Consider the following 22,529-nt stretch of genomic DNA (forward strand, 5'->3'; position numbering starts at 1 on the left):
ATCCCAGAACAGGTATTGTTAGTTTACTTTGGATGTAGTCTACAGTTATGGGTTGTTAATCATCAGTAGACTTAAAGCACGGGGACACGTGTCCATTTACTTCCTGAAAAAACGGATTAACCACTATTAACAAACGCGAGTCTGGTATTTGCATTGCAACAAAAGTTTAGGTCTTATAAATAATAATGTTATTACGCAATATTTGTGCGTTAATTCGAAAGTGTCAGTGTGGGGTGACCGCAGGCTCCGGACCGCCGTAAGCGAGTCCCCGGTCTCTAAGGCGACTGGGTGACATTGGTGCCACGGCTTTGTCCCGTTACCCCTGGCAACGCCGTGAGACGGAGGTCCCCCTTTCTGCAGCCCAACTGACTTATTCCTGCAATTTTGCGAAAAGTCACCGCACAAGGACAATCAGGAACAACACATTTCATTAACATAGCATAGGTTACTGAAAAAGCCCAGCTCTCTTTATTTTATCATCAATCAAAGGGATACAATCCGGAGTGAATCATCCTCCCCCTCGTCCCGAAATGAGAAAAATAGCCGCTTTTCCAGTAAGCGGGATAATGCAGCGCAAAATACGACGATAAAAGAGACAAAAGACAATATAAATAATACTGAGACTAATAAAAGTGCGGGGAAAGCTTTAAAAACAATATAGGGAAAAGAGAGTGGTGAGTATGAAGCTGTTTTACTTAATATTTTGCTTTTGTTTTGATTTCTTTGTTTACCGTTTAATTTTCAGTTGATGTTGCAGGTAATTTGCAAGGCAAAGTAAGTTCAAATAACTCGATTTTCCACATTTAAAAAGCTGTCTAAAGCTCTCCTTCATTATAGAGTATAATAGTTCAGGGAAAAGTTTAGCAGTTAAGTGTAACCCATAACGCGCTGGCATCACTATAGGGAGGTTTTCCGCCTGGAAATCACCTCATAACTGAAGGAAATTAAATTTTCCCGGAGTAAAGGGGACTGCAGTGACATATGTATGTTTTCGTTTTGCGGGTTAAGCTTCGGCTGTGCTACCAGCTAAATTTCATCTTCATCTCCCAGAACTGCGTTCTCCGTCACCAAGAAAGGGAAACGTTATCGCCAGCGCTGGCGAAGCGGCTTCATAGGTACGATTAACATGCGCTCTCCTTTGATGAAATGCAACTGCGTGGAAATGGTAAAACTCAGGGAATGGACAACCGAGCTGTATTTGAAAATATAGCGTTGGCCCAGGTGCAGTGTCTACATGCTATAGTAGGACACTCAGCTGCAGTGAGAGACGTGACTGCACCGCGGCAAATCACGCAGCATCTGAATCAGGGAACAAGTGGTTACTGGGAACTGTGGCGGGGTGAGTGGGGGCCTCCTTAATTATAATTGGTACACTATTGACATGCAGCACAGAGGCTCTGCACGCTACAGTAACAGGGAGCCCTCAAGGACAACCCAGTACGAGCCATCAGAAGGAAATATCCTGATGTAGAATGACAGCGACTTTGTCCCAGTCCAGAGCCTCATACGAGGAACCCAGGGGGATGAAAAACTCTGCCCTTTGAAGATGTGACATGAATGCCAGGGGACATATGGAGCTTTCCTTTGCTAGATATTTATTTATTCACTAGGGAACAGGCCTTTGCAATCATAATGGGAATTTTAAAGAGGGGTATTCCTGAATACATGATAAGATTTTACTGTATGACTGGGGGCCGCTTTAAATAGGGAACGCAGTTATTTAATATTTAGTGTAGTAACTATTTGTTGTCATCAGGGGGATCCCAAATCTCGGGGGCCCCACACAAATGCACAGTTTGAATGGTGATGAACGCCACCATCACCGAAAGTAACACCTGTCCCGGTATAATCGATCTGTGTGTGGTAAATAGAGCAAGAACTGTAGTGATGCAGAGTTTGGCTCCATCGTACCTTGAAGCTTTCAGAGCAGATTGAAGAGGATTGGTTCATATTACGGGCGCGCGGACTCCCGAGTTCTCCGAAGACGGCCATGCGGCGTGGAGAGAAAGCAGCGTGGCGGAGTGACGCGCAGGGGCGGGAGGAGAGGAGAGCGGAGGCCCGGCTGGCGCAGGGCTTGCGCAGGCTGGACGAGGCGTGCCTGTACCACCTGAGCACACTGACCAGGGAGCAGAGGCGCCTGTGCCGTGACCTGGGTGCGCTGCGCACAGGTGAGTCCGCGGACACGGGAGCGTCACCGGGTACCATTCCTGGACACGTCGCATTTAATAAACAGATCCTGGCCTCTCATTGAACCCGTGACTGTTTTAGCGGACTTATATAATCCCTTTAAATCCTAGGTAATTCATGGAAGAGGAGTTTTTCCGATTTACAGCCCCGACCTTGGGGGTGTGATCTCAATCAGCCGGTCTTGTCATACAAGAGGACTGTATTACCCAGAATTCCATGTGCTACGAGACTTGACAAACACTGGTGAGATTGCTGTTCTGTGCCGATGCCTCTGAGACAATCCATAGCACGAGCATGGATCTTAGTTCTTTTCTTTCAAGCGTTTCTATTTTGTTTTTTGCTTAATATATACTTCGGTCTAGGTAGCTTTGAAGAGTAAATCCATACCATTTTCCATAAGCACTTATCCAGCAGAGGGCAGCAGTGAGCCTGGATGGGGGGGGGGGGGGGGCACAGAGAGGGGGGTCATTCTTCATTCATCTTTAAAATTTATTTTAAAATGTGTCAATAATTAAAACGGTTTAAAAATTTACTAAAACTAAATGTTTGTTGTGTAAATAATTGTGTAAAATGAAGAAGAGTGTGTTATTAAAATCCATCCATTTTCCAAACCGCTTATCCTACTGGGTTGCGGGGGGGTCCGGAGCCTATCCCAGAAGCAATGGGCACGAGGCAGGGAACAACCCAGGATGGGGGGCCAGCCCATCGCAGGGCACACTCATACACCATTCACTCACACATACACACCTATGGGCAATTTAGTAACTCCAATTAGCCTCAGCATGTTTTTGGACTGTGGGGGGAAACCGGAGTACCCGGAGGAAACCCCACGACAACATGGGGAGAACATGCAAACCCCGCACACATGTGACCCATGCGGAGACTCGAACCCGGGTCCCAGAGGTGTGAGGCAACAGTGCTAACCACTGCACCACCATGCTGCCTCGTGTTATTAAAATGGCCATCAGAAATGCAGATGCAGACCCTGTCATATTTCTGCCTCTTAATCTGCACTTTCTTAGAAGAGCACGGTTCTCTGTGTTGTTTAGCAGGGCCCGAATCTCCTCTCACCCCGACCCCTTCCTGCCTCTTCACCTTAAGCCGTCGTGTCTGTGAGCCAATACTCAGGCTATGACTTCCCTTCTGATCGCCAGTCACAGGTCTTAATGGGCACTGTGGTTTAATTCCTGGACTTTTAGCATATAAAACTGGTGAGATATTTCTTGCATATGAATGATCTGACTGCAGTGCAGCAGTGCTCTATCAGAGTGGCATGAACGCAGTCAGAAATGCGTAACTTATCTGTTAATGACTGTGCTGGGGTTTTCTGAAATATGCTTTTATCTTATCGAGGGAAACTTGAATAGACTGCATGGAGAAATGTTGAACAATAACGATGCACTGTACAACGACTTTTTCGAATTCCAACGCCAATGGTATCTGTAATTTATGTAAAAAGCGTAGTTTTGTATGTGAACGACAACCCTAGCACATGTAGGGGTTATTGAGAGTTTAAGCAAAATCCAGGGCAGGGAAAATAATCTGCAGCATTTTGTAGGCGCTGTCACAGGCCGTCGTATCCCTTTCCAGCCTCTCTCCATTCGTGACTTTACCCCTCCCTCTTGTGGGTAAGGTAAACATTAGCACCTGGCTCTCAGTTACTGGTGTTGGCAGCCCTGTGCCCTTTGTACCTCTCCCCTGTTAACTGTAAGCTCCTGGACTGTGAACCACAGAGTACGTTACCGTAACAGAGATAGCTTACGGTTTTTCTCATGGTTAACTTTGCATTTAATCTAAGCTGACAGGTAATCCAGACAGACAATGGTAAACACTTATTTAACTTAAACAGGTTTATAAACTATATTCAGTTCATAATTTGCCTGTCTTCTTCATTGTAAATATTTCATAATTGCCGTTGCAGCTAAAATAAGCTTTAATTGTTAGTAAACTGGAAATGTTCGATCATATATCTGGTCTTCCCTACAATGATGTCATAAAAGATTGTCCTTATATTCACTGTATGATCATCCATCATGTCTCACGGATGTCTTTGGACATGGATGCCTTGTGGATATCGGCCATTCATGGACGGTGCTGTGATTTCTCCACAGCTCCCGGGAGCAAAAGCCCACGGGCACTGCTGGCTCCTCCTCTGGGCTCCAGGCTCGGATTCGGGATTTTGTGACCGGCGGAGAGCCGCAGTGGGAGTCCTCCATGGTGCCAGTGTCCCTGCCAGACCTCAGGGGGAAGACTGGGAGTGGGCTCGACACAGACGATCCAAATAAGACGAGGAGGCAGAGCGAGAGGAATGTGGACACGGATGCTGGGACATCAACGGAGGGTGATGTGGCTCAATCCCCCTCCACCCCACCCCTGGCTCGGCCGTTGGCCCCAGACGGGCGCCTAAGAACAGTGCACACATTTCCCAGCTTTCCCCAGGCTTTGGCCGAGGCCCGGAAAGCGCGGTACCTCCGGCACCGTGGACAGCCCCTGTCGGAGAGGGAGCTCTCCGTGGGGGAGATATTTGGCAGGACCCCCTATGATTCCTCAACATACTGTCCCTGAATGTATCAGCTTGTCACCTGACCTCACTTTGAGCCTGTGTGACGTCATGACGCGTTCCCTGACAAAGTGTGTCTGCATGTCACAGAGGGCGTTGAAAGACCGCGTTTGTGCCAGATAACGTATTTAGCGTTTTGATTAACATTTTTATTCCAATATATGGAGGTTTAGGGTGCCGCCGTAATTTAGGGTGTATCTCAGGGTGTATTATGACACGTCCATCTTAAAATATTTAATAATTCTGACTTCAAGTTATTAATTATTTATGCCTAATTACACATTGAATAGATTTACTATACCACGGCAATGTATCTAAGTAATAAGAAAAAATTATTTAATCACATTTTACTGTTTGTCGTAGTATTTGATCGGTATTAGACTATGAAATATAAAGCTATCGTAAGGAAAATATTATGGATTTATGTTAAGCTTAACTGAACGTTACTGTAACCCTTTGTTTAGTCTGTCTTTTTTGAGTTTTTAAAATATGATTTTATGCCAGTTTCAACACACTGTGTTAAACCTTGGTGTTTTTGTGTAAATGGAAAGGCAGTTTGTTTTTAACAAATACAGATAATTGTGCGCGTCTGGTTTTTACTTAATCACCCTCGTTACTATTGTATATAGCGGTTGACAGTAATCGTTTCATTATGCTGGATCACACTCGTGTCCGCTTTTGACGCCCTTCCCCATGAAGATCGATGCTCTGCGGCGCAGGGTTATAAAATAAGGCTTTGATGGAATATCAAAGCAAGGCACCGAACACGGCACATAACCGCAGCACCCACGATCAGCCCTGTTCCTCCAGCGCTCCTCCTCTCAGGGCGGGATATCCTCTTTCAAAACTTCCTCGGCAGCCTTCCTACTTTGGGCACTTCTCGACAGGGACGCTGAATCCCTGCTTTGTAAACTTTGCGATGACTTTGCTTGGTACCCTGAGACACTGGCCGGGTCGGCGATTATGGGCCCGGGTCGCGATGCCTTACACAGCGGGTTCGGGAGGAAAACCCGGCGCCGAGGCGACCCCGTGCCGCGGGGCGCACACTGAGTCCTCGCTCCCCGCGGGGGTAGAAGTGGATCTCAGCCGGCTGGAGGGGGCAGACGCCGGTAACGTGTGATCCGCATATTATACTCATGTTTCCACACGACAAGTAGCGCTTAATATTCGCTTGATCGTCAGGTTTTCCATCTTAATGGTTGACGATGGACGCAAACTCCAAAGAGAGCCTTAAAAACCGCCATGACTGTGAAAGGTTACTCCCAAGACGCATTCTTTATACTAACGGCAAAATGAGATTTCTCTATATTGTACGTATAAAATAAGGCAGAAGTGATGCATATCCTCATAACTGCAATATTTCCAAGTTCCTGGTCTGATTTTGGTTTATTTGGGATTTTCGTAGTTATTTTAATATGAAGGTTCCAGTGTCGTCGAACACAAAAACAAGTATATGGTATACTTTTAGTGTATTAAACTAAGTACAGTGCGAAAATTAGGCCTAGATACTGATAATTACGTTCCAGAACAGTCACGTCCTATTTACAATGAGTTCGATTAAGGTCTTACCTGCATAGATAACTGATATGAGGTGGCGATATTAGAATGTTTGTCAGTATAAAAAAAAACTTAAATGGAGAATATTATTTACTAACCAGTGGCATGTTATTCCGCAGCTTGTTTGAAAGCAGCCCAAAGCCAAGGGGGCTGTTTCTCTTTCTTATCTAGGAAGTGGTAACTAACATTTTGGGCATGTGGCGATTCCGCAAAACGCAGCTTATTAGACGTCACACCTCTTAAATTGTATAAATGTACAAATGAAGAGAGGAAGTGGACAGGCAGGCTGGGCTGGGTCTAACAGGAAGCTTACTCCTTTCGGAAGAGGAATTCTAAAAAACATGCCGGTCGTGTCTGGAAACGTGGGAGAAGCTGATTTATTAAAGGAGCTTGACTCCGCCCTTTAGTGTGATGAGTGAACCTGTTCCGCGGGGATTCAGCCCTGAAGTCAGGTGGGCCGGGGTGTATCGTTTCCCCGGGCTGCGGTCTCATGGCGATCCGTCTGCCTCTCGTTAATGGGGTCTGATCGTATGTCATACTCACCTCCCGCGGCGTGGAATTTTACTACCTGTGATCCCTCTACCTGCACCCAAGAAGGTCCCAATGACCACAGCGAGGCAACTCACAGGGCTGGCGTGGTGGTCTCTGGGGCTCCCAATGTAGTGACTGTTTGTGGCCAGCAGGGGGCCAAGTAATGAGGGGCCACCACATATGTGCGTGGCAGTAAACACTAAATACCGTCACTGGGTATCCAGACAGGTCAAGCTCCCTTCCATCCCAAACACAACAGCCCGTGTTTATACACAGAGACCCTAAATTAGAAACAAGGACTTTAATTCAGTAGCTGGCTTCCCGATGGAACACTAGCTGATTTCAGCATCTTTAAATTTGTTATCGTGCATTTATTTTCACATTTGTGTCCCATTTATTATCAATCATCTCCTTCTGTAAAAACGCAAACACCTTGCAGGGATCGTGGAGGTGCTGATGTGCCGGCAGAGGGCACGAAACTCCCTGGGCAAGGTGTTTGTGTCTCAGGTAGGGGCCCAAGGGCCGTCCTCAGGGGCTACTGGGGCGTGACGCACAGTCTCCGTTGAGGTGATGCCGCATCGCCGTCTTTGCAGATGCGGGAGGTGGTGGCCCATCTCCATGGCGACACTTCAGTCCGCGTGGCAGTGTTTCGCAGCCTGGTGCCTGGAGTCTTCTGCGCAGGTCGGTCAACATCCGTCAAGGTCAACAGCATCACTCGCAGGGACAGAATCGCACTTAGGGCTGATATTACATTAGAAAAGGCTGATCTGACAGCGTTCTGGAGGTACGGATCAGAAGGTCACCATTTCAAAACCTAGTGTTGGCAGAGTGATGTTACCATTGGGCCCTTGAGCAAGACACTTAACCCCCAGTTGCTCAAGGGACTGGTTGACCCTGCTTAAAATAAAAGTAAAAATAATGGCGTTTGCTAAATAAATAGTGTCCCTTAGAAAACGCTGTTGTGACAGAGTTCTAGAGGCACAAAAGTGTTCAGGCCAGAAAGTGTGGCAACCTTCCCTCCCCTTTACCTTTGAAGGTGCTGATTTGAAGGAACGTGCTAAGATGACTAACTCTGAAGCGGAGCACCTTGTCCGTGGGTTGCGGTCACTCATGACGGAAATCGGTGAGACGTTTACCCGTACTTCCTGCATGTGCCTTGGTAATTCCCGTGCACCGTGTTCGGTAAGTTGATCATTCCTGTACCTGTGTGCTTCTGTATGTATTCGACCCTCCTAGCAGGCGAAACCGACCCTGTTCTTGATCTCGCAGGGAGTTCTGGTGACGTGACTTTTGTCTTGTCGGTTTGCGGTTGCAGCGGTGTTGCCGATGCCCACCATCGCTGCGGTGGACGGCTTTGCCCTGGGTGGGGGGCTGGAGCTGGCGCTGGCCTGTGATCTCCGCACAGCAGGTCAGTGTGAAGGCGGGCTGATGGGGGGGGTAAAATTTCTCGTTTTCTATCAACACCACATGGCTGTCTTCATCCTCATTGCCGCCTCTTGATAAATGTAGGGCATAAATTCCTGGTATGGGAGTTATCGTTCCCACGGAAAGATGCTGCTGGTCACATGCTCATGTACAGTTAAGGTCAGCTAGTTCTGAACACGGGGCCTGATTGTAAATGGCTGAGCTAGTCAGCTTTTGGGCACAGTTCTGTGCGGTGAGCAGGGTTAGCGGTTAGCGTTAGTGGGGCCATCTCACTGCACGACTCCCACCTCTTCCTCCAGCTTCCACGGCACAGATGGGCCTGATTGAAACGACACGAGGATTGCTCCCGGGGGCAGGTGAGCAAATGGGGGCACGACGGAGAACATCGGAGTTAAGGTCAGCTCACGGGAGACGCAGGGCAGAACAAGGCCTGAGGGGGCCCTAAGGTCAATTAAATTCTATAAAAAGTCAGTTTTTTTTTAATTCTATACAAAATATTCTCCCATTGGGGTCTCAGAATTAACTCAGTTGGATGTGATCAAGAAATGAAAAATATGTTCAGACTTCAAAACACCAGTTATTTAAGATTTATTAATATTTGTAATTAATTCGTAAATCTTCATTGGCAATAAAGACTGTGCTGGGGTTTGAGGGGGGGAGGTGAAGCTGGTCCTACTTTAGGTGGAGCTCAGTTGTGTGTCGGTACGAGTGGTGGGAGGTGGGAGATGTAACGTGGAGCGTGACTCCAGCCCATCAGGAGGTGCTGAGAAGGTTCTGGTCGCTTACTGAATGTCCAGGTTTGGGCCAAGCAGATGCTATGCCAACTCAGGGCCTGTTTCTTGCCCGTTTGACCTCCAGGGGGCAGCCAGCGCCTCCCGCGATTGGTGGGCTTTGCTGTGGCCAAGGAGATGATGTTCACAGGGCAGAGGGTGACGGGCGAGCGGGCCTTGCAGCTCGGCCTGGTCAACAGGGTGGCGGAGCAGAACGAGGCTGGGGATGCGGCCTACAGGGAGGCCCTCCAGCTGGCCCGTGAAATACTGCCACAGGTGCCGGAACAGGCGGTGGACAAAATGTACCCTCAGGGTTACTGGAGACTGGGGACAATCATTGAATGATTTAAATTTTTATTAAATGTAGAAAAAAAACACTTTTTTCTTTCAAATTGAAGTTGTACTATTTAGCTAAGCATCGGCGGTGTTTGGGGGAATCTGTTACAGCACAAAATTACTGTACCCCTTCGAGCAACTGACCCCGTTCAGCAGTTGTCCCCGGTCTCTCCTATTATTAGATTTATTAATTGGGGGGGGGGGGGGTCACATTTTAATTTCTGCAGATTGGCCCAGTACAGCACAAGGTGCCTGTTATGTAATTAGCATGACTCAGTTAGTGTAGCTGGGATTACAGCAATAACCAATCAGAAGATGGAACAGTATAGTCATGTTTTCAAGAAAGCCGCAGGGATGGAAACTTCTGGAACATAAACTGTCTGGAGATGCCTGACTGTCCCCTGCCCCCCTCCCAGGCCCCCATCGCCCAGCGGATGGTGAAGGAGGCCATTTGCCGGGGTGTTGAGGTTTGCTCCACTGTCCCCCCCCCCCTCGTTGCTTATCGACTCCTTAACATGCGCCGTCCCCCTTCAGTGACGAGTCTGCTTGTCTCCCCGCTAGGTGGATATCGACACGGGAATGGCTATCGAGGGCATGTGCTATGCCAGGGTAAGATGGCCAAGCTGGGGCTGTCGGGGGCGCCATGTAAGTGAGTTATTATGAGCAACAACACCGGCTCTTCCTCCATCCCACCCCCCCAGGTCATTCCCACCCGGGACCGTCAGGAAGGGATGGCGGCGTTCATTGAGAAGAGACCCCCTCGGTACACCGGGCAGTAGAGCCCCTCCTGAGTGACCTTCACGCCTAATTTATTTATTACAGCTTCTGTTCCATGGTGTGTTTTCAGCGGTTTTTTTCCCTCACGAGTAAAATCACTCATCCAATGATGTCTCGCACGTAGCTTTTAATGTGCCCTTGTGACTTGCAGCATTTTTAACGTGTTTGTGAAACGTGATCCCCGATTCATGTCATCATATGCCACCACGTTTTAACTCCTTCCTGGGGGCGGAGCCTACCACGGGCTCATGAGCTTCCACCGGATTGGACGCTCCAGGTTACAGTTCACTGGATCTTCACTATGTCCGACCCGAAGGTCAAGCGTCCGGTGCTTGTGGTTCATGCAGTATGGGGGAAAATCTCATGGATTTCCTGGGCATTTGACATGCTAGCAGATGTGTGGCTTTTACCGACTCGTGTAAGAATTCACAGCTTTCACTCAATTGGGAGGGAGGGGGGGTAATACATTCTTTATTTCTTTATCAACCTTTGCATAAATCATTTATCTGAGCAGCAAAAACATAAGAGGAGTTTCATCAGGACAACAGCGATGTCAACACTACCTGTGTGAAAGACAGTGGGGTTCAAAGCTCACCCACAAGGGAGACGCGTCATCAATGCAGAAAAACATGTCTCAGTCCCGCCTCACATCCAAAAGAGGGGGAAATAACACGTGCAAATGGGGTGTCGATCTTCCGCCATTCCTCAGTAGCCATGGAGCCTTCCAACAGAATTACAAAACCCAGCTTTTTACCAAACAAATAAAAAATTAGACCACCAGGCTTCCGTGCTGCTGCATTAACTAACTAACTCTGGCTTTACTTCTGGTAAAATATGCATGGAAGCGCCAGTCAGCCATTTTCAACGTTTAAGAGGCCTTGCGGAGAGGGAGCATCATTTATAATAATCTTTGGACCTGAAAGACTCGAGTTAATTTCTTCATCCTTGTGTGTTATATTGTATCAGGAATTATACGAGTATGGGTGATGTTCACTGCCCGTGTCTGATGTATACATTTCCATATACTGTAAATATAAGTGTTTAATGTTCTTAATGTGTTAAACTAGACCTTAAGGTACATATCCCATCCTTACCCATCTTATTTAAACTGGAAGTGCTACACTGGTCGCCTAAAGCCTAACTTTGACGTTTCCAGTAATACTCAGGCACTTTGCATTTAATTAAACCTTCGTATTTCCAGGGAATCTAAATGGAAAGATTACAGAGTTTTGTTACGTAGGCTTGGTAGACGGGCACCGCTGAGCTGATTATATAAAAAAAAAAAACTAGAACGATGCCTGACGATAATTACAAAACGTAACAGAAGTGGCACCATGGAGATGTGGAATCCGTCCCCTCGGAGGTCGAGTGGCCCCAGGACGGCCAGCTTAGGTCCCCGCTATTGACGCGACGACTCTTCAGCCCATTAACAGGCATGCTGAGATATTTACACGTTTATTATTTTGCCCTCAGACAACACGATGAGTCAGGCAGTCAGAGAGGTGCGTGTTTTTCTGGTTTTTTTTGTGCAGCAGTGGGTTATAAAAACTTTCAGCTTGTATTTGACATGCTGTGGAACGTACCGGTATCTTATATACAAAATACAACGATCTAGCACCAAACACAAAGGAGTCACTTCCAACTTACAGAAATATACATTATTTTTTAAAAAACAAAAACTTTATATATATAGATGTTTACCTCCAACTACATTTTTATTTATTGCCACTTAAGTCTATAAGGAGGAGTATACACCCTATAGATATTTTCTCCAAAACACAACTAATAAGAAAATACAAGCACTGAGAAATGACGGCATGCCTGTACAGACACACGAGGCTCCCAAAGAATGGTTTTGGATCTTCTCTCAGCTTCCCCTACACAAATCCAGCAGAGTGATACCAGCGTCACATGCTAACTTTTCCTCATGTGTAACGCAACATCATCCCCTATGAAAACCAAAAATAAATAATATTCAGTATGTGCAAAGAAACTCGCAGCTCTGTCTCCCCCTAGTGACAATGCAGGGTAACGTGGGGAAGCTGAAGGGGAAGAGGTGCGGCAGGCAGCTGTTCAGTTGATGCGCTTCGAACGCCGTCCTGCTGCTCTCCGTTACGCTTACACAGATACACACACGCATGCATTTCCGGTCCTCTCCGCAGCAATGCAACTCCGAGCGGAGATACCAGTCTGCATGGGCTGACGTCATGGAATATCCTTTTCTGAAGAAAGCGGGAGGAGAGAGAGGAGATTACACCTCTAGGGCCCGGCAAACATGCAATCAGAGCAGGAGCCTGAGGACGCCCCAGTCGGGCCCCTCCCAACTCACCAGGGCGGGTGTCCTGGTGCCAGTGACAGCGTGGCGGGGGCTGTGGGACGGGCTGCCCAGTGCGTGCCCGGTGACGCTCCAGGCTGTCCAGGATGCTCTCAGCCAGCCTGTGGACGTCGCCATGGGTGTCCGGGTGCGTCCTCACCATCTCAAGCTGCTGCAGGCCGCCCTCCTCCAGCAGCATGCTGCAGTAGCGGGGGGCTGCCAGTAGGGAGAGAGCCGGTCAGAGGAGGACGTCGCCCAGCTACTCCCCGGATGCTCGGCCAGAGCCACATCCCCTCTGCATGCTTCTCACCGTTCTTGCTGCATACGTGCTGCATAGCCCAGGCAGCCCACAGCTGTACCCCGGGGGTCTGGAAACACTCCAGCAGGGGGAAGAAGGGGTTAAACGACCTGGGGGTAGACAGTGGAGGGGTGGGGGTGTAAATACAACAACCTTTCATCTTTAATGTTGCCCATGGCTGCTTAAACGGTCATGTACGCCTGCTGGTGCGTCACAGAGCCACACGGAGATTTGTGCGGAGAGACGCGCACGGGCTCAGCTGTGTGCTGATGGACGGCTGCACGTGGGCAGAAACAGGCCATCCAGCTTGCAGAATATCTACGGATCTATCGCCGACACTCTTCTGCGCAGCCTTTACATATCTGAGCTGCAACACGCGACTAACAAGGGACGACGCAGCGCTTAAAAGCAGCAAGCACTGTTGGTTAATTACTGCTGTCTGTTCGCAAGTGAAAATATTTCCACAATAAGATATATTTGCAAAGTTCCACCCCCCCCCCCAGCGTGAGCATGGGACACTCACCTGTACGCCACCATCTCACACTCGGGCGTAGGCCATTTTAGGATGGCGGCGTGCTGGAAGACACACAGCAGAGTCAACAACTGCGCGGCCCGGAATGTGCCGAAAAAATATATATATGAATCAAAATCACAGTGAGTTACGAGGGGGGGGACACACCAGCTGCTGGAGCAGTGTGGAGCGCAGGGCCAGCCCCAGCGTCCACACGGCCTCCCCCCGTGACGTCAGGTGGGCCAGGATGCCGGCAGCGAAGTAGCTGACCTCCACCTCGGGGCTGTGCAGCAGGCTGCGGATGTGGTCCAGGAAGCCTGGCACCATCAGCTCGCCGTGCAGCTCGCGTACCTCCGCGATGTTGTTCTGTGGCAGGACGTCCCCCACCCCCACCCCCACCCCGGTCATTGACGCTCAGGTGTGCCCACGCTCTCGTGGGAGAACCTCATGAGGACGACAGGACTTACCAGCAGGCCCAGAACTTTCTGCTGAATGGAGGATTCCGACGGGAAGGACTGCGGAGGGAGAGACGGAAACGCAAATGTTAAATAGCATGAGAATAAGGGGGTGGCCACTGCAGTGACAGCGGCGCATTAATGCACGGGCTGTCCTAGGCTGCAGCCGAGGGCCCCCGCTAATGTCAGGGCCCCACCCTACCTCAGGAACGCAAAGGTCTGCCAGATCTGCTGCCACTCCACACACTAATTAGCGGATCACGTTACATTTGTTAATTCCTTCTCTTTGTTCCGGCTCAAAAAATAGCTCAAACGGCCCCCTAGGGAGAAGACCTCCTAGCCAGGGCCCCCCAGGTTATTTAAGTCTGAACCCCCTGGATTTGTTAATTGGCTACACCAGTGAGTGTCCAGGGCAACAGCACCCTACTGCCCCCCGGTTAATTAATCCGCCCCCGTGCATCAGTGCATCTGCGTGGCCTGCGGGTTCTCTGTGCCTGCAGTTCTGCGGGTTCCGGGGGCGTCTGAGGGCCGCACCTCCAGCACTTTCATGAAGAGCTCCAGGCCCTGGTTCTCGATGAAGTGCCGGCAGGTGGTGGGTGACTCGTCGGTGAGGTTCCAGAGCGCGCTCAGCGTGAACTTGAGTGTGGCGTCCACCGTGCCCTGCACCGTCTTCTGACGCACTATGTGGAGGAGTTGCTGTACAGACAGATTGGGGGGGGGGGGGGGGGCCGGGGAGTGGTGATGATGGTTCCTCTCGGCGGCATCCCAAGGGCGACCGGAGCCACCAGCAGCTCGCACTTACCTTCACGATGAAAAGCTCCGCTCCGAGCTGGGCCGTCTGCACAGTGGATAGCTGGGGGGGGGGAAGGCACACATCATCAGTATCTGTATTAGTGACCTAAGCAATACTGACCAATCAGAAAGCACAGTATGGCAGGACCTGTGTATCTGCGGCTGCCCCCTCTGTGCCCTCCCACTCCTCCAGGCTCCGCCCCAGTCCCCTGGCGCCTCTCCTCAGTTCTCACCTTGGCCGCCAGGATGGAGATAATGGCCACCGCCATCCTCTGCATGTTCTGGTCCTCGTGATTACACAGCCACTGCATCACCAGCTTCGCCGCCTCGAACCTGGAGCCGGAGATTCAGGGCTCGGACCTCCAGAAGCAAACCTCACCCATATCCCCAAATCCGCCTTCCGGGCTATGCCGCACGGGGCTACTGGGAGCTGCGAGCGTGATGGGGACAGACCTGTTGAAGGGCACCTCCTGCAGGATGCGATCACTGCACAGAGACAGCAGGCAGTTCTTCTGCAGCTGGGGAGAGGTGGAGAAAAGCAGGAAGTGAGCATTGCAGCGGTCTGACTGCTGGCAAGAGAGGCCTTGGGTGACCTTTGAAACACATCCCTACTGCACCACACTGAACAATGACGCCCTGCTCCCCAAGAGGAACTTAGAAACGATGATAAACAGGAGAGAAACGGGATGTTTACCCCCTGCTCGTGGCGCCGTACCTGTTGGTGGTTGGGAAAGTTCTTCATGGCCTCCAGCAGCAGCTGGGTGACTGTGCCCAGCAGCCGGACGGGCATCCCCGCCGCCAGGTCCTGTTTGGTCAGGTTAAAGACGCAGGCGCTGGCCGCCAGCTGCACATGCAGCGTCGTCGGGTGGTTCTGCATGCCGAGGACCACCAGCTGGAGGCGGGAGAGAGGTCATGTCACATCGGGGGCTGGGAAGGAGGGGACATCTGTTCATTCATTTCCATGGGCCACTTGCACAGCCCCCTCCAAATCAGACATTTAACCACATTTCTTTAGTCGTATGTCTGAATATGTTTTTACGTCTAACATCAGTGTTTATCAACCCAGTCCTCGGGCTCCCCCAGTCCACAGTTTGGCTCCCTCCCAGGTTCTGGCCAATCAAGAATACCGAACACTTGGTTCAGGCGTCCCGGAAGCCGGGATAGAGCAAATATGTGGAATGCCCTGAGGACTGGGCTGAGAAATATTCACACAATGTTAAATATTTATATTCTGTTTATTATGAGGTCGTGATTTCCTCTCGCCGCATGAGCCACGCATCAAGCAGCCCACGGAGACGCCGCGTCGGGCTGGGGGCACCTTGAGGATGTCGGGCCGCGGCTTCTCCATCACGTGCGTGTGGCTGAACAAGTGGAAGAGGGCCTCCCTGACGAAGCACTCCCGCTCCGTGTAACGCTGCAGGGCCTCGCAAATCTGCGCCTCGTTAGCCTCGCCCGTCACCTGCAGGCGAGCGACACCAGTGGGGATCAGCGCTACACTGACGTTCGTGTGCCGCCATAAACAGAAGGGAGGACGAACAAAACACCTTACGTAAAGAAAACAAAACAAAAACAAACATAGCCGTGTTTGGCTGCTAACTGCTGCCCCAAACCATCTACGATCTTCATCCGTTTATACGCTGTATGGTTCAGTGAGTCAGGACTCTATGCTCGTGATCAGAAGGTCGGCAGTTCGAATCCCATGAGCAGCAGAGTAATTTCGCCAATGGGCCCCTGAGCAAGACCCTTAACCCTCAATTGCGCAAGGGACTGACTGACCCTACTTACACAATTGTACATCATTTAGGTTAGCATCTGCTAAACAAATAAATTTACATAGCTGGACATTTTTCCAGAAAGGTTACTAAGTCTGGGTCAGGAGTCCGGACCCTTAACCTCAACCCAACCGGGACTACGACTCACCTTCAGAGTGCCCTCCCCGGACAGAAAGTCGGAGAATCCGGCGTCTGTGGCCAGCAGGCCCATGAAGACCATGCCGGGCCTCTGCTCCACGAAGGCGCGGACGGCGGCGTCCGTCACCTGCTTGCGGCCCGACACGTCCAGGGAGACGAGGCGGGGCAGGATGCCGGGCTGCTCCAGCAGCTGCCGCGCCACGTCCGACGTGAACTGCTTATCGTCGGAGACGTCGAGGTGCTGCAGGCCGTCCAACTGGCTGAGCACGAAGAGCAACTGCGCCGTGCTCATCTCCAGCCGCTTCATCTGGTGCATGGTGAGGTAGCGCAGGCGGCTCCTGCAGCACAGCAGCGGCGTCAGGTTGGTCACAGACGTGTTGGAGATGTCCAGGCTCTCGAGGCGCGGCAGCGTGCAGACGTCGGCCAGCCCCGAGTCGTAGAAGTCCACGTTGGCCAGGCTGAGGGAGCGCAGGCTCAGCAAGGCGCTGAAGCAGCGGCGGCTGGGCTCCTCCAGCGACATGGTGAGGCCGCTCAGCGCCAGCCTCTGCAGGCTCTCCTGGCACTCCTTGTTGGAGGCCAGGCCACGCAGGATGTCGGCGATGGTCAGGTCGGCGTTGACGCGTGCCGCATCCAGCTCCAGCAGCCGGTGCAGGCAGACTGCGCGCCGGAAGGCCTCTGCAGAAATACGGGCGGTGCGGATGCAGGCGCGGCGTAGCCGCAGGTACTGCGAGCTCCGGAAAATCCCCACTGTGCTGTCATTCAGCAGACCTGAAAATGGCATGTAGGGCATGGCTGGTAGGTTGAACCACCTGGACCTGGCTGTGGTACATCAAAGCAGCACTTTGTACCCTCCCCGCAACCCCCACTCACCCTCGGTGGCCATCTTGCGCAGCAGTTGGTCGGCGAGCTCCTGCGGAAAGATCAGGGACTCCCGGAGACACAGGGACCCGTCCGCCTGCTTCACGGAGAAGACCTCGAGGTTCCGGCTCACGTGAGACAGGCAGAGATCCGTCAGGGATGCCGGAGATGCCTCATCCTGCAGGGGGCAGAAGCGAGCGCGACATGAGACACGAGACTGACTGTGCTTATATTTCATAAGAGGGATGATACAGATCACAGACAGACAAACACTGGCCTGAGGACTGGGGTGAGAAACACCACCTTGCATATTAGCAAACGCTCCAACATTCACAAGCAGTGCGGACAACAGCATGAGCGCAATCGTTTAACGTGATGTACTGTGGATCTCGGCAACATGAAGGCATTTCAAACAGAGAGCTGGTAAACTGACTGAGTAAATTAGATAATTTGGGGGGCGGGAGAGCTGTGTGAGCTCTGTGGCACCAAGCACAACCTACTGGACATGTAAACACTGCCGAGTTTTTCATTTGGAATAACAAAGCAGGACTAGACCCAAACACAAGCACAAAAACAGAACCATCCCTAGAAGCTACAGGAGGAAAAGAAAGAGCTAAAGATAAGAAAAACGCAAGACAGAAAACTCGGAACACAAATGGAGGCGACATAATACCTGGGATACGGATTTTCATAGACAAGCGATTGAATGAATGCACATCCATAATGTGACACATTTTACACATCTTCCCCACTATGTATGTGTGAGTGGATGGCGGGGGGGGGGGGGGGGTCACAAAATAATTTAATGCCCCAAAAACGGTCAGACCATAAAAGGTGAAGAACCCCACATTAGATTATCTTTACAGATCCCAAAGGGAAATTCTTGCAGCACTGTTGCCTCATTCCACAAGGGCTGAGGGTTTAAATCCCGCCCACACTCAGTGCGAGTGGAGCTTATGTGGACTGGCATCCCACCCAGCCTTGTGTCCTGTGCTGCCAGGGTCAGGCCCCAGGTACCTCCTGGGGATCTGCACAGGACAAATGAATGACAGATGGATCCGGAAAATCCTGTCCAGACACTTGAAAACCAGTGTGAACAGGGAGAAGGCAGGCCAGTTCAGCTCACCATACTGCTCTTACATCCAGCCTAACTTTCTTCAAAATGGTGCCAACTTTGCATTTTAAAACGGGTACATGGATCCATCCAGAGAGAATGCATTAAATGTTACAGAGTGACGTAGATTACCGCTCTTAAGAGGCAAGGAACAACGACAAATTTCCCACGTTTTAAAATCCTGGCTACCTGCTGCTGATCGAGAGAAATCCTGGCATGATAGTTGTTAGGCATTTTTATAGTAATGATCCCACCCAAACCATCCCCATGATTAAAAAAAATGTTTTCTATGTCAGCTATTGGTGTAGGGAATGACAATCTCTAAATTAAGACCTACAGCAATCAGCAGGCAATTGTTGGCAAAACGCTGGGATTTTTTTATTACACTTTATTACATTTATAATATAGACAGATGTTTGCATTGGTTAAATGGCAATTAGGTCAAAGAAACACCCAGCAGACAAATTGTTTTTTTCCCCCTCCCACATCCATGTGCTTACGATCGCGATACACATATGTACATTTAGGCCCATACTTGTCTAACGCTCCAAAGCCACGTACATTTTTATGAGAAAGCGGGGTCCCAGGGTTCCTATACGTGAGTATAATTCGTTTTCCGATTTTAGACGGAAAAAAGCCAACACGGATATTATTATTATTGCATAACAACAAACGATAATAATAACAATACTACCACCACTACTAACAATAATAATAATAATTATTATTATTATCATCATTGTTATTATTATTATAAAAGAATGTAAAATGGACAAAAGAATGATTGGAAAACAATTAGTCATACAATGATATGCTATATTAGAAATTTGCAAAATCAAATTTAACGTTTTATAGTGAAGGGGGGCCAGGCTTTGTGCTAAACTTTGTCACACTAAGAAATGGGAACAAACTGGAACACAGGCAGGAAGAAGAGGGGGGCTTCGGCCCTTCTCATAATGTAAGTAAAATTAGAAAAGCAGAAGGTGCATTATCAGAGTCATGGTGACATTATGCTTACGCTTGACCTGCGGAGCCTAACCATGGAGGAGGTCGTTGACACTGCCAAATTGCAACATAACAAGGTAAGATAAAAGGGAAAGGGTGTGGGTACTAACGCCAGCATTTTCAAAACAATAGTTGTATGTCACGCAACTGGAAAGGTACCAACAAGAACAGCAGACGCCCTAAACGGGTTATAAAAGCCAGACACAGACAATAGAGAGCTGAGCTTCCTTGGGTATGTACTGTTTGTGCATCTGAGCGTGGCTCCCGGATCGATCTGTACAACAAATAAAGAGAGCGGACTTACAACCATCCTTCGCCTCACGTATGCATCTTTTCCTCATCAACGGACTCGTTGGAGTCTAACTCCAACAAGGGCCAGGCCAAATTTTTTGAAGTATGGCTTAAAAAGTCGTCTATAGCTTTACATGCATAAATAATTTACAAAGTTCTCAAGCGCAGCATTAACAGAAACTCTGAGGAACCCCTGCAGTCAGGGGCGAACTCGCAGGAGAGGTGATATACCAAGCTAATAACAGATGGCAAACGGAATACGAGGCACCAATGCATGCAAAACAAACCGCTTTCCAGTTTTCCCTTAAGATCAGTCTCGTAAAAATCGTCACAATAATCCTTTAAGATCCGTGTCTCGTAATTCAACATGGAGCGGTGGCAAACTCCGTTTCCATTGCAGTTTTACGAATGACTTTTTTTGACTCGCCACAAAAACCACATCAACCGAATGTGAAAACTTGTTTGCGACATCTGAGGTAAAAAGTGCACAAAATGTAGATCAATGGAAACGCCGCAACAGCTGCTTGAAAGGTAGATATGTTAACCACTACAACACCAATTCTTTTTTTTTTTTGGGGGGGGGGGGTGTAAAAAAAAAAGAGATCATTCTACCCATCTTCTGTGACTCCATCTTTAATTCTGGTTTGCTGCATGCTTGGCGACAATCGCAGGAAGCACAGAGCAAGATGCTGAGGGCACTCTTGAAGGAATGCGGCGCATGCACATACAATCTAAGGACAATTTAGTGACGCCAAGTAACATAAGAAGCATATCTTTGGATTATGGAAAGAATACCACGCAATCCCCACACATGCATCCAAAGCTGGAGCGATCAAACCCCCCAACCGTAGATGCGAGGCCACGGCGCTGCCAAACAAGCCCCCATCTAGGTCTGCTACCCATCCGCGTGGGTAACTTGCCAAAAACTATATCCGAGCTCCTGCAGATTGCTTCCAGACATAGTATTAAGTCGTAACGCAGCGTCTAAAGTGAGCCTTCAGACAGGGAACGTCCCCAGCTCGTCCGGACACATTCCGGCACATCAGCTGGCTGCCGCAGCTGGACACTGCTGGGCTGCAAAGGGGGACCCTGTCAAATGTCTCGGTGGCTAATACTGCAATCCTATAAAAAGCGTGGAGAGCGGAATACTCACCATTTTCGGCCGTCGACTGAAGTGTAGCGGGGAGCGAACGTGAAGCTGTCGACCGTCCGACAATTACAGCACGGATTCAGGATGCCCGAAGAGCTAGCTAACAAACTTCCAAACGAAGAAGCTACAGCAGTCACACCAGCGCCGGCGCATCCTTATCTTCACTTCTGACTGGAGACGAGGGTGTCACATAGCTGCAATCATTTACATATTTGCGCGTTATCCGTTTTTTCTCGTAATAAGAGGAAACTGAAATGAATCCTGGCAGGTAAACAAGGTTGTGACACAGGAAGGACATTCTGAACGAACACGTGATCGGGGCACACCTACGGAAGCCGCTTTGTACAATCAGTGCCTCAGCAAACTGCTAGAAGGACCTGGCTAGGGACCAGATTGCCAAATGTAATCGGTTGACTGATTCGATTTTTTTTAAATTTTGTTTTATTCACCTTTTGGGTAGTGAAGGGCTACTGTTGAAAGATTTGACAGATTTCCTCTGGGGCATCGTTTGGCCTATTTTAATAGGCCTATAACAAATAAATGCATATTTATTGACTTAAGTCATGAATAGTTTTACATCAGTCCCCTCTAGTAAAGACTCAGCCCCCGTATCCATTCATATCTAACTAAGACCCTGGATTTGCTATTGAATATGACTTACTCTTAGTTTCTTGAACATCCAAGGAGTCTATTCGCCACGCAACTGTATGCATAGGGATAAACAGTAAAATACAGAGATTTTGGACGTGTTATATATGTCAGAAGTACAACACAAAAAGACAGTTTAATGAGTGTATGGCAGGAAGAAAGCTAGGAAGAATTGCGGCAACTGAAAAATTATATAACTCTTGTACCTCTGCAGTGGAGTACCGAATCCGGAAATGAAAATGCTCTGTCAAGTTGCCAAAAAAGTGATGGATTTGAGGGGGTATTTAACATGACTGTCATTCTCCATTGCACTCATAATGTGTTTGTACGTGACGATTATATGGATAGGACTTGCTAAATTGCCCATAGGTGTGAATGTGTGCGTGAATGGTGTATGAGTGTGCCCTGCGATGGGCTGGCCCCCCGTCCTGGGTTGTTCCCTGCCTCGTGCCCATTGCTTCCGGGATAGGCTCCGGACCCCCCGCGACCCAATAGGATAAGCGGTTTGGAAAATGGATGGATGGATGGATGGATGGATTATATGGATAGCGGTACTTATGTGATTGCGTGCCAGTAGAACAATCTGTACTTGCATTTACCGTGGCTCAAGCAATGAAATAAACTGGACAAGTAGCTCCTCGATCCACTGATTAACAGCTAGGGGGTGCTACAACACTAGGAAGTGATTGCTGGTGCTTGTTGAGATTGGAATCACCATGTGCTTTTTGATGCAGCGGTTATCTGTTCAGCAATCAGAATCAGAAATGTTCACTATCACTATAATGTCACTATTATTACTACGCATACGTTTTTTAAGTAAATGCTCAACCATTCAAAGCACTCCAAGCCCTTCCTAAAATTATGATGAATATTTGACTTCTGTTCCATGATTTTGAATAACTGCTTCGCCAATACAGATTCATGGAAGATCCCAATGCATTATGGGGCACAGTCTCACATATATGAGCAGACACTGAAGATAATCATGAGATTCCGAGTCACATGCAGGAGGCAAGTGGAGCAGCTACAGGAAAATCACA

The 22,529-nt window shown here is 49.1% G+C and overlaps 3 protein-coding genes across 8 annotated transcripts; 2 read left to right on the forward strand and 1 right to left on the reverse strand.

Annotated features, from left to right (window-relative positions):
• Window positions 1–208: 208 nt before the first annotated feature.
• On the forward strand, window positions 209–5,346 carry LOC125709205 (coiled-coil domain-containing protein 190). Of its 5 annotated transcripts, none has more exons than XM_048977425.1 (5): window positions 209–674; window positions 1,009–1,115; window positions 1,919–2,168; window positions 2,298–2,430; window positions 4,299–5,346. In XM_048977425.1, the coding sequence occupies exons 3-5, from the start codon at window positions 1,991–1,993 to the stop codon at window positions 4,750–4,752; spliced, it is 765 nt and encodes a 254-aa protein (XP_048833382.1). In that variant the 5' UTR covers window positions 209–674; window positions 1,009–1,115; window positions 1,919–1,990; the 3' UTR covers window positions 4,753–5,346. The 5 variants fall into 5 exon arrangements, with proteins under 5 accessions (XP_048833382.1, XP_048833381.1, XP_048833384.1 ...); XM_048977424.1 differs by having other exon boundaries at window positions 1,051–1,115; XM_048977427.1 differs by having other exon boundaries at window positions 1,051–2,168.
• Window positions 5,347–5,400: 54 nt separating this feature from the next.
• Window positions 5,401–10,250, forward strand: echdc2 (enoyl CoA hydratase domain containing 2). Of its 2 annotated transcripts, none has more exons than XR_007382648.1 (10): window positions 5,401–5,856; window positions 7,275–7,342; window positions 7,429–7,516; window positions 7,872–7,958; window positions 8,151–8,243; window positions 8,560–8,656; window positions 9,119–9,306; window positions 9,783–9,833; window positions 9,928–9,975; window positions 10,068–10,106. XR_007382648.1 is itself a non-coding variant. In XM_048977422.1 (10 exons), exons 1-10 carry the CDS (start codon window positions 5,487–5,489, stop codon window positions 10,143–10,145), a joined length of 1,128 nt encoding a protein of 375 aa, XP_048833379.1. In that variant the 5' UTR covers window positions 5,405–5,486; the 3' UTR covers window positions 10,146–10,250. The 2 variants fall into 2 exon arrangements, 1 of the variants encoding a protein (XP_048833379.1); XM_048977422.1 differs by having other exon boundaries at window positions 5,405–5,856; window positions 8,560–8,616; window positions 10,068–10,250.
• A 336-nt stretch (window positions 10,251–10,586) lies between these two features.
• On the reverse strand, window positions 10,587–21,137 carry zyg11 (zyg-11 family member, cell cycle regulator). Its single transcript, XM_048977409.1, has 15 exons — window positions 20,845–21,137; window positions 17,294–17,459; window positions 16,434–17,191; window positions 15,832–15,972; window positions 15,229–15,405; window positions 14,967–15,031; window positions 14,747–14,846; window positions 14,524–14,574; window positions 14,256–14,417; window positions 13,734–13,781; window positions 13,435–13,632; window positions 13,279–13,331; window positions 12,768–12,865; window positions 12,473–12,673; window positions 10,587–12,365 (listed from the first exon to the last, which is right to left on the reverse strand). The coding sequence occupies exons 1-15, from the start codon at window positions 20,845–20,847 to the stop codon at window positions 12,349–12,351; spliced, it is 2,238 nt and encodes a 745-aa protein (XP_048833366.1). The 5' UTR covers window positions 20,848–21,137; the 3' UTR covers window positions 10,587–12,348.
• Window positions 21,138–22,529: the final 1,392 nt, after the last annotated feature.

Source organism: Brienomyrus brachyistius, chromosome 15, assembly GCF_023856365.1.
Source record: "Brienomyrus brachyistius isolate T26 chromosome 15, BBRACH_0.4, whole genome shotgun sequence".
NCBI classification, from domain to species: domain Eukaryota; kingdom Metazoa; phylum Chordata; class Actinopteri; order Osteoglossiformes; family Mormyridae; genus Brienomyrus; species Brienomyrus brachyistius.

Excerpts from the sequence above, each read along its gene's own strand:
- echdc2 (XM_048977422.1), top strand. The coding sequence starts at position 5,487 with ATGGAATATCAAAGCAAGGCACCGAACACGGCACATAACCGCAGCACC. Across the intron at positions 5,857-7,274 it reads GCTGGAGGGGGCAGACGCCG|GGATCGTGGAGGTGCTGATG; the intron begins GTAACGTGTGAT and ends AACACCTTGCAG. Across the intron at positions 8,244-8,559 it reads CTGTGATCTCCGCACAGCAG|CTTCCACGGCACAGATGGGC; the intron begins GTCAGTGTGAAG and ends CTCTTCCTCCAG.
- zyg11 (XM_048977409.1), bottom strand. Across the intron at positions 14,847-14,966 it reads CAGGAGGTGCCCTTCAACAG|GTTCGAGGCGGCGAAGCTGG; the intron begins GTCTGTCCCCAT and ends CTCCGGCTCCAG. Across the intron at positions 12,674-12,767 it reads GCACGTATGCAGCAAGAACG|CCCCCCGCTACTGCAGCATG; the intron begins GTGAGAAGCATG and ends CCCTACTGGCAG.
- LOC125709205 (XM_048977425.1), top strand. The coding sequence starts at position 1,991 with ATGCGGCGTGGAGAGAAAGCAGCGTGGCGGAGTGACGCGCAGGGGCGG. Across the intron at positions 2,169-2,297 it reads CCTGGGTGCGCTGCGCACAG|GTAATTCATGGAAGAGGAGT; the intron begins GTGAGTCCGCGG and ends TTTAAATCCTAG. Across the intron at positions 2,431-4,298 it reads ACGAGACTTGACAAACACTG|CTCCCGGGAGCAAAAGCCCA; the intron begins GTGAGATTGCTG and ends ATTTCTCCACAG.